Source organism: Schistocerca piceifrons, chromosome 1, assembly GCF_021461385.2.
Source record: "Schistocerca piceifrons isolate TAMUIC-IGC-003096 chromosome 1, iqSchPice1.1, whole genome shotgun sequence".
Classification (NCBI taxonomy): Eukaryota; Metazoa; Arthropoda; class Insecta; order Orthoptera; family Acrididae; genus Schistocerca; species Schistocerca piceifrons.
Window position 1 is genome coordinate 778,552,057 of NC_060138.1, and position 17,512 is coordinate 778,569,568.

General features: G+C 39.3%; 1 protein-coding gene across 1 annotated transcript in view; it reads right to left on the minus strand.

Annotated features, from left to right (window-relative positions):
* LOC124712723 (cytosolic carboxypeptidase-like protein 5) overlaps positions 1 to 17,512 on the minus strand; it is a 179,641-nt gene that overhangs the window by 35,074 nt on the left and 127,055 nt on the right. The window contains exon 9 of the mRNA XM_047242893.1: positions 11,041 to 11,245. Within this exon, the coding sequence (XP_047098849.1) occupies positions 11,041 to 11,245 (205 nt within the window). The remainder of the gene's footprint in view (positions 1 to 11,040; positions 11,246 to 17,512) is intronic.

Consider the following 17,512-nt stretch of genomic DNA (forward strand, 5'->3'; position numbering starts at 1 on the left):
CAGTATCCTGCTGGTAAGTAGATAACTTCCATTTGCTTTACCTGCAACGGATTTTATTTCATCTCTAGACATTGTTACACCCAGGTATTTTTAAGGCATGGCTGATTCTAACTATGATTCATTAACTGTGCAGTGTAAGACATTCATTCTTATACTTACTAATTCAGTCTTACGTTTAGTGAATAGTATAACTTCAGATTCTCTAAATTTATTTAAACATTATGTTCCATAAATTCCATCATGAGCTAAACCATGGAATGAGTCAAATTATACTGTATATAACTGGCAGAAGCAATCACTGCAGGCTTCTTTTGTATAGTATACTAACAACTAATTATGACTTGTGCTGATCTACTTACACTGATATGAGGGGTATCCACAAAGTACATTGCATTTTGGAATTAAAAATAAATAAAGTATTGGAAATTTTTTTTATTATATACAGATGAAAGCTACACTTAAATACTACTTTTCTACATAGTTGCCATTTAAATTAAGGCACTTATCGTAGCGATGGACGAGCTTGGAAATTCCTTCGTCATAAAATTCGGCCGCCTGCGCCTTCAACCACGTGGTTAATCAGTAACCCGGTAGAAATACGATTTTTGTGGATTTCCTGGAAAGAGGCACTACAATAAACGCTCAAAGGTATTGCCAAACTCTGCACAACCTCAGAAGAGCAATACAAAACAAGAGCAGGGGAAAGTTGGGCTCAAAGATCTTGCTGATTCATGACAACGCCCGGGCCCACACGGCAAAAGCCACTCGTGAAGTTCTCGAATATTTTAAGTGGGAGTTGTTTCCTCATCTGCCATACAGTCTCGACCCGGCACAGAGTGACTTCCACTTATTCCCAGCAATGAAGAAGTGGTTGGCTATGCAGCATTTTGATGACGACGCACAGCTTCAAGAAGAGGTAGCCACGTGGTTGAAGGCGCAGGCGGCTGAATTTTACGACGAAGGAATTTCCAAGCTCGTCCATCGCTACGATAAGTGCCTTAATTTAAATGGCAACTATGTAGAAAATTAGTATTGAAGTGTGGCTTTCATCTGTATATAATAAAAGAAATTCCAATACTTAATTTATTTTTAATTCCAAAACGTAATGTACTTTGTGGATAGCCCTCGTAACTACTTCTTAGCTTACTTTACTCATATACATGGCCTTTTGCAGGGCATTAAAGAGATATTTGGTAAATTACAGTCCACAGTGTAGCTAACCTGCCCAAAATTATTATAGAATCTGGCAGGTAACCTGCTGTCCTGGGAAATTAGTAGAGAATCTAACAACCTAACAGGAAACTCACTGGCTGTAGGGCTTGTAAAGTTTTACTGATCTGTTTTCCAACACTACACACACTGACTGCTGTGGCACTCATCTACATCTACATCTACATTTATACTCCGCAAGCCACCCAACGGTGTGTGGCGGAGGGCACTTTACGTGCCACTGTCATTACCTCCCTTTCCTGTTCCAGTCGCGTATGGTTCGCGGGAAGAACGACTGTCTGAAAGCCTCCGTGCGCGCTCTAATCTCTCTAATTTTACATTCGTGATCTCCTTGGGAGGTATAAGTAGGGGGAAGCAATATATTCGATACCTCATCCAGAAACGCACCCTCTCGAAACCTGGCGAGCAAGCTACACCGCGATGCAGAGCGTCTCTCTTGCAGAGTCTGCCACTTGAGTTTATTAAACATCTCCGTAATGCTATCACGGTTACCAAATAACCCTGTGACGAAACGCGCCGCTCTTCTTTGGATCTTCTCTATCTCCTCCGTCAAACCGATCTGGTACGGATCCCACACTGATGAGCAATACTCAAGTATAGGTCGAACGAGTGTTTTGTAAGCCACCTCCTTTGTTGATGGACTACATTTTCTAAGCACTCTCCCAATGAATCTCAACCCTGTACCCGCCTTACCAACAATTAATTTTATATGATCATTCCACTTCAAATCGTTCCGCACGCATACTCCCAGATATTTTACAGAAGTAACTTTGCAGAAGTATGAAAAATAAATGGTAGCAACATCCTTCGATTTTGTAAGCAAAGTAACATTTGAAGACAGAATTCCACATTTTTAGCTAGCATTTTGCTATTATCTATTTTGGTCCCTCTCCTGCTAAAAGTGCATGAACACTAAATTTTATGTAACTGCCAGCCTTCACAATTGATCAGAATTTTTGAGGGTCTTGGGAGAGATCTTTCAACAGCAGTAATTACTTTAAGCTTCACGCATTATTCTTCTGGGAGACATATGCACCAATACATGTCAATATACAAGTGTACTTCCTTTGTTTGTATTTTTATTTAAGAAGATAATGAAATCAGAGTCACCTACATGCACAGTTTGCACACACCAAAGATCAGATGAGTACAGGCTGTCACATCATGGTTAACCATACACTTGTTAGAGCAACCCTGACATGTCTACTTATTCACTGCATGTTAGCAGTGCATATCTTTCTAATACTGTTTTCAATTCCTCCATATTGTGATCACTTTCTTATTCAGATGACATGTTACATGCATTGCATAGCAATCAATGAAAAATAATCTAATTATTCATAATTTTGCCTATACAATAGAGTTGGTAGTATTCTTTTGAAGTAGCTGTAGAACTAAAACTCCAGAAGACATAAGCAATTAGTATTTGCATATACTCAGCACCTGCATGACATGTAGCTTACCACTCACAGTATCACCATGGATAACTAATCCAGTACACCACTGTAGTATTCTAATGGCAACAATAAGTTGCCTGCATAAAACATGTTTCAATACCAAGACATCAAATTAGTTGTGTAAACGAATTTCCAAGGGAATGGTATGCTACCAAATGTATGTCAGTGACACTAGTATATGTAAAAGCAAATTTGGTTGTATTTGAGCATGAATTATAAAATCTTTGTTACTTATACATGAAAGAAATGTAACCAGCTTTTTGAGAACACGAACATTCAAAAAGGAAGAAAGAACATTAGGGTTTAATATCCCATTGAAAATTAGATCTTTAGAGATGAAGCGCAGTTAGGATCAAGGAAGGGTGGACCATGTCACAGAGGGGTGGCTTGTGTGCCTCAACAATATGGCCAGCCAGATTGTAGGTGCAACTGCAACAAAGGGGTATCTGACTAACATAGGGTTGCTGACAAGGATCAGCAGGCTTGTCAATAGTTCCAGCACTCATTCTGGATGGTTGACTTATCTGGCCTGGCAATATTAGTCAAGATGACTATTTTGGTACCGTGGCATGGTTAGAAACAACAACCAAAAATTTACCAAGGAGATGCCACTCTACGCAAGTAAAATATTCCTGAGGTAAAACTGCCCCCATTCACATCTTTGAGACCACTTAGGAAGATGATGTCAACAGAAAAAATAAACAAGGCATTTTACAGGTTGAAGTGTGAAATTTTACATCCATTAATCAGGTAGATAGGTTAGATTGAGAAGAGAAATGGAGCTGAAATGATGGCATCACCACTAAGCTGCAGTGATCATAGTACAGTCAGTAATATAAAAATTTACTACCATCCACAATCAAGATGTAAATATGCTTTCTGAAAATAGTCAGGTGAGTATAGAGTTATCAACACAAATCCAGAGAGAGAGGTGATGCAGAAATAGGTTTAATACTGAAATGGGAAAACAGGGATGTGAGTGAACTATTATGAACTGCATACAGAATTCATTACCAGAACCAAGATAGGTACAAAGCCAACACCCACCGCATTAGTACAAGAATATACACCTACTATCTCCACAGATGGTGAATAGGCAGAAGAATGAATGGAAGATGTAATTGTGACAGAGGACTGAAATTTAGCAGTAGAAAAATGAGAGGAAGGAAAAATAGTATGAGAACATTGACTGAGGGAAGTGAATGAAAGGCGGAGGCATCTGGTAGAATTTTGTACACAGCACAATATAACCATCGGTAATATTTGGTTTAACAACCATGAAAGAATGCTATACACATGGAAGCTACTTGCAGACATTCAGATGTTTCACATTGGTTATATAACCACAATTAAAGAAACCAGATATGAAACTGCAAAACATTTTGAGGAGCAGATGTGTATTCTGGCCTTAATTTAGTGCTTATGAACAACGGTATAAAACTGAAGAAATTGTAGAAAAGTAAGAAATTAAAGAGATGGGACTTCACTAACATGAAAGCACTAGAGGCTGTAGAGAGTTTAAAAGAGAGCATTTGGTAAAGTCAATTAAAACAGGAGACGGAATACAATGATATATGGATGTGTAGCTTTGAGAAGTGAAATAGTGAAGGCAGCACAGCAATGACTAGATAAAACGACAAGGTGAAATCAAAATCATGGCTAACAAATGAGAGATAGTAAGTTTAACTGATGAAAAGAGAAAATGTAAAAATGCAGCAATAAAGTACTCAAAGGTGAACATAGATTCTAAAAAAACTGACAGAAAAAAAATGCAACACTGTAGAAGCATACATGACTATGGGAGAGATACATGCCTTTTATGGGGAAAATTAAAGAAACCTTTGGAGAAAAGAGAAGCAGCTATGTGAACATCAAAAGTTCAGGTGGAAAGCTAGTATTAAGCAAAGAAAGAATGGCTCAGATATTGAGGGAGTATCTAGAAGGGTTTTATAAAGGACAAAAACTTGAAGCCAATATTATAGAAAGGGAAGAGGAACTAAATAAAGATAATATGGATATGCGATACTGTGGGAAGAATCTGACAGAGGATTAAAAGACCGAAGTTGAAATAAAGCACCTGAACTTGGTGACATTTCCTCAGACTTGAGATGTTTGGGAGAAATGAGCATGAAAAAACTATTCTACCTGACTTGCAAGATATATAGAAAGGAAAAGGGAAAAGGAAAGAAGGAAAGAAAGAAAGAAAGAAAGGGGTTCAACATCCTGCTGACCCCGTGGTCATTATCTGAATTTGGATGGATAGGGATTTAAACCTTGTTTCTCTCAAATGAAACTACAGCATGTTAATCACTGTGCACCTTCCTTGGTTATAAATTAGGGGGCAAATGCAACAATAACTCAGCAAAAGAATTATTAGCATAGTAGAGCTATGCAAAATAACCATCTGTAAACCATTATCAAGCCCAGTCCCTTTGTGTTATCTCTATTATATAATGAGACAAGACTACTGGGATAGTCAGCATGGCCTAATGGCATTGAGGTATTATTTACTTTACAACTGTCATAATAAGCCAATTGCGGGTTACATACAGGTCAAACTGATGAATGTGACCAGGCAGTTACTTGTTCTTAAGTTGTAGTAGGAAATTCTGAAAAGTGTGTAACACCAATATTGATATTATAGCGTGGACCAGTATATTTGTGTGAGTGTTTTTCAACAACATAACTATGTGTATGTGACTATGAAGTGGTTGTTCTTTACTAATTAAGGTCATTGATTTGTGAGAGGAAAGTTAAAGTTTGTAATGTATGTATTGCAAAAACTAAAGGATGTTTAAAAATAGTGAAATTTCATAATATATGTCTGTTCACAAAAGAGAATTTATATATTGGAAGCTGGTTCCTGCTTAGGGAACTTGTATTGTTAAGTATAAAAGCTGTAGGGAACCACTACGCTCCAGAAGTCGCTTGGCTCATGGTTAAAGGTGGTTTTGGCGGTCTATCTGGGCGGCTACTTGGTGGGAATGCTACGCAGTCAGCGGCTAGTTGCTGTACGGTAAACATCGAGGGTGCCAAGTGAGGCATTTAGAAGCCGTTTTATATGGAAATTTGTGGTTTGGCTGTTGCACAGTGCTCTTGTTATTATGGAACAGCTCTAAAATGTGAAAAATCCATCGCCAAGAAGAAACTGTAAAGAGCATTCAACACCAAGAGTGTGAGACCAGTTAGCTGCCATATTGCTTGCCATCAATATTGCGCCACTGCTCCACCAACTTCAGGAACACAGATATACAGGGTGTTACAAAAAGGTACGGCCAAACTTTCAGTAAACATTTCTCACACACAAATAAAGAAAAGATGTTTGTGGACATGTGTCCGAAAACGCTTAATTTCCATGTTAGAGCTCATTTTAGTTTCGTCAGTATGTACTGTACTTCCTCAATTCACCGCCAGTTGGCCCAATTGAAGGAAGGTAATGTTGACTTCGGTGCTTGTGCTGACATGCGACTCATTGCTCTACAGTACTAGCATCAAGCATCAGTAGTAGCATCACGTACGTGGTTTTGCAGTCAGTGCAATGTTTACAAATGCGGAGTTGGCAGATAACCATTTGATGTATGGATTAGCACAGAGCAATAGCCGTGGGGCGGTACGTTTGTACTGAGACAGATTTCCAGAACGAAGGTGTCCCGACAGGAAGACATTCAAAGCAATTGATCGGCGTCTTAGGGAGCATGGAACATTCCAGCCTATGACTCGCGACTGGGGAAGACCTAGAATGACGAGGACACCTGCGATGGACGAGGCAATTCTTCGTGCAGTTGACGATAACCCTAATGTTAGCGTCAGAGAAGTTGCTGCTGTACAAGGTAATGTTGACCACGTCACTGTATGGAGAGCGCTACGGGAGAACCAGTTGATTGGCCTCCACGGGTACACTTCAGCGAATGGTTCATCCAACAATGTGTCAATCCTCATTTCAGTGCAAATGTTCTCTTTACGGATGAGGCTTCATTCCAACGTGATCAAACTGTAAATTTTCACAATCAACATGTGTGGGCTGACAAGAATCCGCACACAATTGTGCAATCACGTCATCAACACAGATTTTCTGTGAACGTTTTGGCAGGCATTATTGGTGATGTCTTGATTGGGCCCCATGTTCTTCCACCTACGCTCAATGGAGCACGTTATCATGATTTCATACGGGATACTCTACCTGTGCTGCTAGAACATGTGCCTTTACAAGTACGACACAACATGTGGTTCATGCACAATGGAGCTCCTGCACATTTCAGTCGAAGTGTTCATACACTTCTCAACAACAGATTCGGTGACCGATGGATTGGTAGAGGCGGACCAATTCCATGGCCTCCACGCTCTCCTGATCTCAACCCTCTTGACTTTCATTTATGGGGGCATTTGAAAGCTCTTGGCTACGCAACCCTGGTACCAAATGTAGAGACTCTTCGTGCTCGTATTGTGGACGGCTGTGATACAATACGCCATTCTCCAGGGCTGCATCAGCGCATCAGGGATTCCATGTGACGGAGGATGGATGCATGTATCCTCGCTAACGGAGGACATATTGAACATTTCCTTAACAAAGTGTTTGAAGTCATGCTGGTACGTTCTGTTGCTGTGTGTTTCCATTCCATGATTAATGTGATTTGAAGAGAAGTAATAAAATGAGCTCTAACATGGGAAGTAAGCGTTTCCGGACACATGTCCACATAACATATTTCCTTTCTTTGTGTGAGAGGAATGTTTCCTGAAAGTTTGGCCATACCTTTTTGTAACATCCTGTATATTATAGCATGGGCCAGTATATTTGTGTGAGTGTTTTTCAACAATAATTCAAGTGCTATAAACCTGTGTTTGAACCTTAAATTTATCCTAATCATGAACCAATGCAGGATCCCATCCTAAATTTACAGAAACCAAGTATCCTGTTTCTAACTAAATAGTGATTTGGTTTCATATTAAACGTGCAAAAGTTCAGTGCCAAAGGGTGTAAATGTTTCTATCTAAAATACCTGCTTCTCAGATGATGAAAAAGGCACATAAATTGAACTTATATGAAAGGTAATTTAGCATTGATTGTTAACATGAACTATTTTCTGAGGTTAACTGTGAGTAATTTGCTTTAAAGAATGAAAATATAACCCATTCCAAGTGAGGTTAGGAATCAATATTAGTGAAATGCCCTTTGGTTCTGAAATAATAATCATAGAGTTTGCCTGGAGAGACAGTATCAGTTTATGGGACCCCACCATATTCTTCTCTTACAAGAAAGATAATTGCTAATAAAAGAAATCTGTGTCATTGCTAAAAATGAGAGTATAAAAAGTGTTTATATAGTATTATTCAATTTCATCTGTGGTATATATATGTTAGTTAAATCAGAACTCTTTTCATGCCCAACTTTAGTCCAGTGTTTCATATAGTAACATCACTGTGCTGTGCTGATTAATGATTGCAATAGTAACTATTACTATCATGAGTGGAGTACTATTTAGCTTCCCATGATTACTGGTTTGTATAAATGGTAACTACTGCTACCCATAACTTAGTTCGCACTGTAGTCGTGTGTATCCAAAGCACTATTCAAAGGGAGTGTTAACGAAAGTCACTTTAGCTACTCATATTCAATTTCCTTGAACTCAATGTTTCAAATTATTATGCCTAATTAGGCTGGTGAGCATTTGTTATTTCATTTGTATGCACTTCTCTACTTTCATTACTCCCAAAGTAAAGCCTGTTAACTTTCCTATTGAGTGCCATATATACAAAATTATTGTTCAATACTCTCCGTCCATCAGGTACACACACGGTCAAAACAACTAAAATTCCTCCCAAAGGGTAATGTTAGTAGTTTGTGAGAGTGTTATACTTGGCACAAGCTTGCAAAATAGTGTGTTATAAGCAGTTTGGCATCAAATGTTTCAACCAAGGGCTACAACATGTGATGAAGAGCTAAATGCACTGGATCAGTGTGGGATATGTTAATGTATATTTACAGGTTTTATTCAACTGACTGCATTCCCACTCATACCATTATCTATGAAGTTGATCTATGAGTAAACTGTCTAAGGCTTTTAAGAGATACAGGAATACACAACAAATTTTCTCTTAATCTTTTAATGCTTTGATCATGTTTGCCATGAATCCTGCCACAGCTGCATTTCCTTTCCGAAATCCTTGCTGTACCTAATCTAGAATATTCTTTTGTGCATTTTATAACACGGTTTTTCTACGGCTGTTTCTACAATTTTTGATAAGGTGGGTGGATCCCCCTTGTCAGTACCTTTATAAATCAGCATTACCTTACTCTTTTTCAGACACGTTGGGAACAGACCCTTCTCTATTACCAAGTTTATTAAGAATGTCAAAGGCTTTACCAGATACTGCAAGTAGTGTCCAATTACTTTTGCAAATATTCCATCTAGGCCCTTTGTGTTTTTGTTTTTCAGTGGTCTGATAACATTTCTGGCTTCAATATTATCTGTTGGAAAAAAGAATATGCATTTAATTTCTGGTGAAACTGTGTTCTTTTTAGCTAATTCTTCATTTTGTTTCATTAGTTATTTTACTGGTCATATACCATACGTTCTACACTTTAACTATGTTTCATCCTAACACACAACTTTTTCAGTTATAATTAAAACTAAAATTAACTAACACCTGCTGAAAGGAAAATCATACAGGAAGTGTATGTCACCAACACTCTACTGAAATGTACATTTGCACATATTTTCTTGATTTCATAAGTAACTAGTGAATCTTCAGCAATAGGAAACTTCCATATATGATGAACATGGATTTCTTTTATCTCTTAATCTGATCAGCCCACAGTCTTGGATATTTGAAGCCAGTTGCTCATTAGAGTTTTGGGTGTTACCATATACACAGCAACCTGTGGAAGGCCTTCGGTGCTAGTTTGTGTTCAAACATCTAGGGACTTCAAGGAGGGCAGGGGTGGAAGAGAACAGGAGGGAGATACCTCAAGCAAGCATTTGAGTAACAGGATTGTGGAAACCACTTTGACTGCTAATGCCTTGAGGGGTAACCATGAATAAAAGTTCATCCAGGCCGAGCGAGGTGGCATCCACATCCGGCCATCCTGATGTAGGTTTTTCATGATTTCCCTAATTCACTTCTGGCAAACGCAGGAATGGTTTCTCTGAAAGAGCATGGCCAACTTCCTTCTCCATCATTCCCTAATCTAATGAGACTGATGACCTCAGTGTTTGGTCCCCTCCCCCAAATCAACCAACCAACCAAAGTTTGTTAGGATGCATAATTGATCTGCTCTGGTACATGAAGCCCCTTTGACATTAATAGAGACTTAGTGCTCTTGATTAACCCCCGTCGCTTGCTCCAAAGCTTCCAGTTGCGGCTGGACTGACAACCCCTCTGTGTTAGACAGGTATGGTGGCAGGCAAGAGTCAGTATGGGAACTACAACCCCCTTCAAGACCCTGGGAGATATCAGAGGCTGTGTTTCTATGCTTGGTTCCAAAATGGGTGTCTGTTGAGAAGAAACTTTACTCTTGATTCAGCTCTGGAAATTTTTTTCTCAAAGCCTTAGCTGATATCATGGACGCAAAATTGATCCTAATTTCCCCTCTCATAACTGTACAGTAAGCAATGCCTGCTTACATGATGCAATTTTTCATCTGCAATCAGGATAACAGATGTGCACTTTTCTTTAGACCACAGGCACCAACACTAGTATACAGCTGCCAACTCACTTTCAACATGCTGAATGGTTCTTGGCAAACCATATAGACTCCCACAGCCCCATAACTGCATGAACTGTATTTGTAGACACGATCCTGGCGAGCCTAAAATATTCAGTAGTTCAGTTTGATACTGAACACAATAAAGTACTCTTTCAGGAAGACAGAACATCATTATGGACCTAGTGTTTGCACACACAGTACACGGTTACTATTCCATTCATAGCCTATTACTTTATACACTGCTGTTACTGATATCAGTATCCCACAAAAACACACAGGTTCTCTGTCAAATTATCAGAGGTGTTAAACTCTTGATTCTGTGCCATTTATCTCCACTGACATAGTAAAGACTTATTTATCACAAAGACAAGGCATCTGTACAATTTGTATGAATTTAGTACATTGTGTTACTGAGTATACTGGAACGGAATCTTCAAGTACAGGTAAAGAAACACAGCCACTTCTTCTGGATTAATATCTGTCTGTTCTCTTTGTAATGACAGACAACATGAATTGTCTCTAAGATATGAAAATACTGCCACTCTGTGCTAGTAAAACATTAGTATTGCTTCAAATGTGGAAGATAAGCATGGTTCACATTTATTTATTGGTTGTGCAATAATACAACTTAAATCATTAAGAACTTACCTCTTCAAAAATATGTGGTGTATATTTTGGTGGTATCACATGTGCAGGTGGTGATTTTGTATTGTCTCGAGAACATGATGGAAGTATATTCACCAAACGCCCAGTGTTGTAATTGCACTCGAGGGTGTAGCTGCGCACCAAACCAGTAATTTTTAAAACTGCAACTCGACCAGAACCTTCACGACTCATTCCATCTCGGCGGTCCCTACGAAAGAACACACACATTGCTCAAGCAACTGATTATTTTGAAATTTTGGAGCATGTGAGTAGAATTCATAAACAGTGGAATACGCCCAACTTTCCTGCACATTTAGCACAGGTAAAGATAAATTCTTCCAATAAAGAGTGCCTTGACACTTCCACCTGGAAAGCTGCACTAACCAGATACATCCTTGATAACTTCTATACATGTCACATTAACCTGGCACACAGTGTAGTCACATCTTTTGCTTATAAATTATATCGTTACATACATAATTTAATAAACTGGATAGCTTGGGAAGAAAGAGAAGTAAGCGAGTTTCATTCATAATGGACACAGTTGAACTCTGTGACTGTTCCTTTATAGGATGCAGAATAATAACTGCAACTAGCCACAGTACAAGATGATTTTCTTTAATGCAGGATCGGTTTCGGGCTGTGTCCATCCTCACATGGTTCACATTTTATTTCATATTCTGATGCTCAATGTTGGAGATCACTGTTTAAATAAAAAACAAATAATGCGACAATGACCAAACAGATCCATCTGAAACAACTGGAAGTTGCTAAGTGACATGAGTTATGAAATATTATAGTACTTACATACAGATGGCATATCCATGTTGTTTCCATATTACATTCACCACATTTTTTCCAAAGTATCTCAGTGGAAGTACCAATAATTACCATGGTGAATGCTACACAGTGTACATGTAAAAAATTGGCATATTTTTGTGAAAATGTGATGAATGTAAGTGGAAATGTTGTGGATGGATAATAGAGCTGTAAGTAAGTACTATAATAACTTACAACACATGTCACTTAGCAATTTAGTCTTCATCACATTATTTGCATTTTATTTAAACAGCTTAAACACTGAACACTGAAACATGTAACTGAATGTAAACCACCTGAACATGGGTACAAGTCCGAAACCAGTCATGCATTAAATAAAATCACCTTCTATTGTGACTGGTAGAGATTATTATTCTACACTGAGCAAAAGTTATTTTATTTTCAGCAACAGTTACAATAATATTTTAATTTTGCATGAGATAACCAAAGCTTTTTGTAGTAAATGAGTGCAAAGAACAAACAAATATTTTAACAGTCCAAACTTCACATAACTACATCCAAATTCTAAGTACTTGCAAACTTAATTATCCGTTTCAAAATACTCATCATTAATATATCCCCCTGCTGCCCAGCAGGAACTTTTAATTCCCAATAGAAGAGCAATGCATACAACAATAAGCATAGCAGAAAGATTGACTTCTCATTCAGTTAGCGGAGCCCAACACTCACTCCGGGGGCCTTCATTCTGGGAGAAGTTTGTTCTCTCTTGTGAATTCTCCATCAGCACAGGCTATCTACAACTTTTTAGTAGCAGCAGCTCCAAAATTAAATTCTGGCCACATGGCTATCTTACTCTGCCTGAGCTTCAATTCAGTTACTATGTATCACCTCAGATGTGGTGACTAAACAGTTCCAACATACTGAGAACATAGTCTCACTGTATTATGTCCTGTCTGAACTGCAATATCTACATCTGCTGCACTTCTGTTGTATTCAGAAACTGTTTCTGGCAACATTTTTATATGAAATGTTGTGTGTAGCATAATATTTCACATTACCAAATACAGTGCCCTGGTTAAAACAACTGTCGCAAAGGATTTTTTGATACCATAATACTGTTAAACAACTTCTGTCTTTAATAGGTCATGGAGGTTTGATAAGTGCTATAGCATGAGAATGAAAACTGTTTTACACTTCTCTTTGTTACTTTCTTACAAGAGTATGTTTGTCCAGAGAAAAATAGAAAATGTAGAACAGCTCCGAATTAGCTAAATAAATTAAATTAGTGACACCTACAATAAAATCTCAAGTGTGAGCCACTTAAATCAAACCTCATATGGCATATCACACATCAAATAAGGAGCACATTTATCAGCTGCTTCTATAGAAGGCAACTGAACATAAATTCCCTAACAATCCATGCAGGTTAAAGGAAAGTAATACTACCTAGGATAAGCTGCTGTAAACATTACAGGGGAAACACCTTTCAAGTGACACCCACGAAATGCAACCTCTTTTAAGACATTTGCTGAACTGGCAGGCCATACGCTCAAAGTGCATAGTGTTGCCATTGAAAACATAGGCACTGTTGCCTCAGAGCTTAATGCCACATCACTGTATCATCAGATGAGTTGACCCATAATACCCAAAGTGTCCACATTGTCATTGACAGTAAGGGCAGAATTATTAGAACTAGTTGCAGCACAATCCAAAGAATTCAGTTTACAATTCAGATGAAACAGCAGTGGACATAAAGTGCTCAGAGTGCCTCCCTACCAGTGTCACTTCAACACAAACAGAATTGATTTCGGTTCTTGTTAAACATCATACTGCTGTGGAAAATAAAAAAAGTTTATGTTGACCAAAGTGGAATGGCTTTTGAGGAGGTAGTTGAAAATGTGACACCAGACGACTTGCAAAAGGTAACAGATCATGTGAAAGGAGTGATACAAAAAGCATGAAACAATGAGGATGTGTTACAACAGTGCGTTGAAGACTTGATAATATTTGTCAATATGAACAGTGACACTGATAGTTCCACTGACTCTGACTCTGAATTAAGCAGTTTCTTCACACTGTCTTATTAGTATGTAGTGTATAGTGAACTTCAATGAACATCTTACTTCCATTAAATCATCTGTTTGTGATTTCATTTTCATTAATTTCTCTTTCCTGTTGTGATACCAAGGAATATTTTTCATCCACCTCCCATCATCTCCTTAAACTGTATGTTAAATATGATAATTTTGATCAAACAATGGAAAATTTGGGATCAAATTTAACAATATTATGAAAAGGAAAGTGACTACTCACCACATAGCGGAGATTCTCAGATAGGCACAACAAACAGACTGTCACAAATAAAGCTTTCAGCCACTAAGGCATTGTCAACAATATACACGTCACATGAATTGTGTGTGTGTGTGTGTGTGTGTGTGTGTGTGTGTGTGTGTGTGTGTGGACGCGCAAGTGTCAATTAATGGCCGAAAGCTTTTTTGTGGCAGTCTTTTTGTTGTGCCTATCTGCGACTCAGCAGCTCCAATATATGGTGGGTATCAACTTTCCTTTTCATAATATACCAATTTTGTATAGACACCAAGATGTCATTTCATGTGTGTAATAGTTTTCAAGATATGCAATGATAAGAAGGAAAGTTTTCCAGAGGGAATATTTTCTCGTTTCAATAACCAACGTAACAGCGAACCTATTTAAAATTAGGAAAAGATTTCTGATGTGCTGAGAGATACCACTGAGAGTAATACTATACATAAATTTCAGGATTTTTACTTTCTTCTTGTAGGAGATACTGATTTTAAACTTGTTATGAGTTAAATACTGGCACAGTTGCATAAAATGCAGTCACTGGAAGCAGACACACTGATCAGCCAGAACTTTATGACCACTGACCTACTAACGATATAACCCTGTCCAGGCGACTGCAGCATCACCTGGTGAGGAATGCTTGCTAGTCAGTCACACACGTGGTGCATGTATTATCAGTGAGTGTGCTGTGCACATGTAGACGCGTGATCTATCTGAGTTCGTGCGAAGGCATATCGTGATGGCCCAGAGGCTTGGCACGAGCATTTTGGAAACTGCATGACTTGTAAGGTGTTCAAGAAGTGCTGTGGTGAGTGTCTACGACACGTGACATAACCAAGGTGAAACCAAAATATCCATGGGTGTACTGCCGGTCTACAGTGTCCAACGGGCACAATATTTTGGCGATCATACATGTTACCATCATCAGGTGAACTGACGGACTGAGCTCCTGTGAACGTGCCGGCACGCAGATCCGTACGCTATGGCTGCTCAGAGGGAACTGGGTTCGGTCGCGGCGGCGGCCAATTTAAGTACCCTCCGCCTGCGGCGCGCTCCCCCCGCCATTCGCGCCACCGCTCCACGGTCGCGCGGTGGAACAGATTGCGACGGCGTCTGAGATGATGTCGGTGTGATGGCTGCCGCGACCGGACCCAGTTCCCTCTGAGCAGCCATAGCGTACGGATCTCCGTGCCGGCACGTTCACTGGAGCTCAGTCCGTCAGTTCACCTGATGATGGTGACATGTATGATCGCCGAAATATTGTGCCCGTTGGACACTGTAGACCGGCAGTACACCCGTGGATATTTTGATTATCAAATACGCTGGGAGAAACTAAAGAATCACATGGTGAAACCATGTCAAGAAGTTGTGGGGTCGGGCGGCCACCACTCATTACAGATGTCGGATGTTGCAGGCTGTGCAGACTGGTAAAATAGAACATGGGCAAACTGTGGCAGAACTAACATCAGACTTTATTGCAGGGCAGAGTACAAGTGTTTCTGAACACACAGTGCACCAAACACTCCTAATGATGGGCCTCCACAGCTGACAACCCATGAATGTGCCACATCAGGATCTACGACTGAAATGAGGATGTGACCATTGGCACTGGGCAGAGCACTGCATGATCTGACAAATAGCTATACCTTTTTTATCATGCCAATGGGTAGGCATGAATCCGTCGTCTTCCAAGGAAATATCTGCTTGACACCTGTACTGTGGGACGAGACAAACTGGCAGCAGCTCCATTATGCTCTGGGGAACATTCACAGGGGCATGCACTATGAAGGCCTAGGAGTATCGTACACTGGTTACAGACCACGTACACCCCTCCATGATGATCATGTTTCCTGATGGCAGTGGCGTTTTTCATTAAGATAATGTGCATATTACAAGTGTGATGGAGTGGTTCGCGGATCACACTGATGAGTTCCAATTGATGTGCGGGTCCCACAACTCACCAGATCTGAACCTGATCGAACACATCTGGGATGTAACTGAATGTGGCATCAGAGCTCATCGCCCCTTCCCCAGAATTTACAGGAATTAGGTGACTTGTGCATGCAAATGTGGTGCCAACACCCTCCAGCGACCTACCAAGGCCTCACTGCTGCCATACCAAAACGCATCGCTGCTGTTATCCGTGTCAAAGGCAAGCATAACGGCTATTAGGTAGGTGGTCATAATGTTCTAGCAGATCAATGTAAAAAGGAAATGCAATGTGGTATGAAAATTTAAAAAGATTCATTGCCAAGCAACATATTTTGGTAATCAACAGAAGGAAAAAAGTTTTGCTGTGAAAGCATTAGTTTTTGAGACATGGCATGGTGAGTTTGAGCTGGTTACAAAGGCGAAAATTTAATGTGTTTCAAAAAAATTAACATAACTATTTCCCTGATTAAAATTAAGAACATATTTTTGACATGCTGAGAGGCACTATAGAGGTCTACAGCACTTGTGAATTTGAGACCTTTTATTTGATTTTTGTGGAATATAGTGGCTTTAATGTGATTTTCTACTGCAACAGGGAATGATGTGCTGTGGTGGCTGCCTGCAGACTGTACTTGACAGACAATGCCACAACTTTCAAAACGTCAAGTGACAACTAGTTTAAACGAGACTACAGATTCAATGGCAAAACAAGGATATATCTGGTAGCCAAGTGAAAGACACTGTGCTCTGACCACTCGTACAATTCAAATGTTCAAACGTGTGTGAATTCCTAAGGGACCAAACTGCTGAGATCTTCCGTTCCCAGACTTACACACTACTTAAACTATATTAAAGTAACTTATGCTAAGAACAACACACACACCCACGCCCGAGGGAGGTCTCGAACCTGTACAATTCTTAGCACGCATCCTGTGTTGAAACTTCTGGGTATCAGCAGCTTTCTGGCAACTTATACTATAAGTACAATCATAACAAGTATTTTTCAGAATATACCGTATTTACTCGAATCGAAGCCGCACTTTTCTACCAGTTTTTGTAATCCAAAAAACCGCCTGTGGCTTCGAATCAAGTGCAAAGTAAGCAAAAGTTCTGAAAAATGTTGGTAGGCACCACCACAACTAACTTCTGCCGTCAAATATATGTAGCGCTACACAGGCATGCTTTGCAAGCACAAAGATAAATACTGGTGCCAAAACCTGTGTGTCTCTAAATAAATTAAAAGAAAAGGTAGAAGAATGTAAACATTATGCCATGTATTCTTTCGTGTTTGCTGCTATCTCATTTAAATCCTGTCTGCCTAATAAACTACGAAACTAGAGTGAGACCACAACAAACGCAGAAGAATATACACATCATGTCATGTTTATATTCGTATTATTCTTATGCTGAATAGTGATACAGTCAGAAATGAAGCACGGCA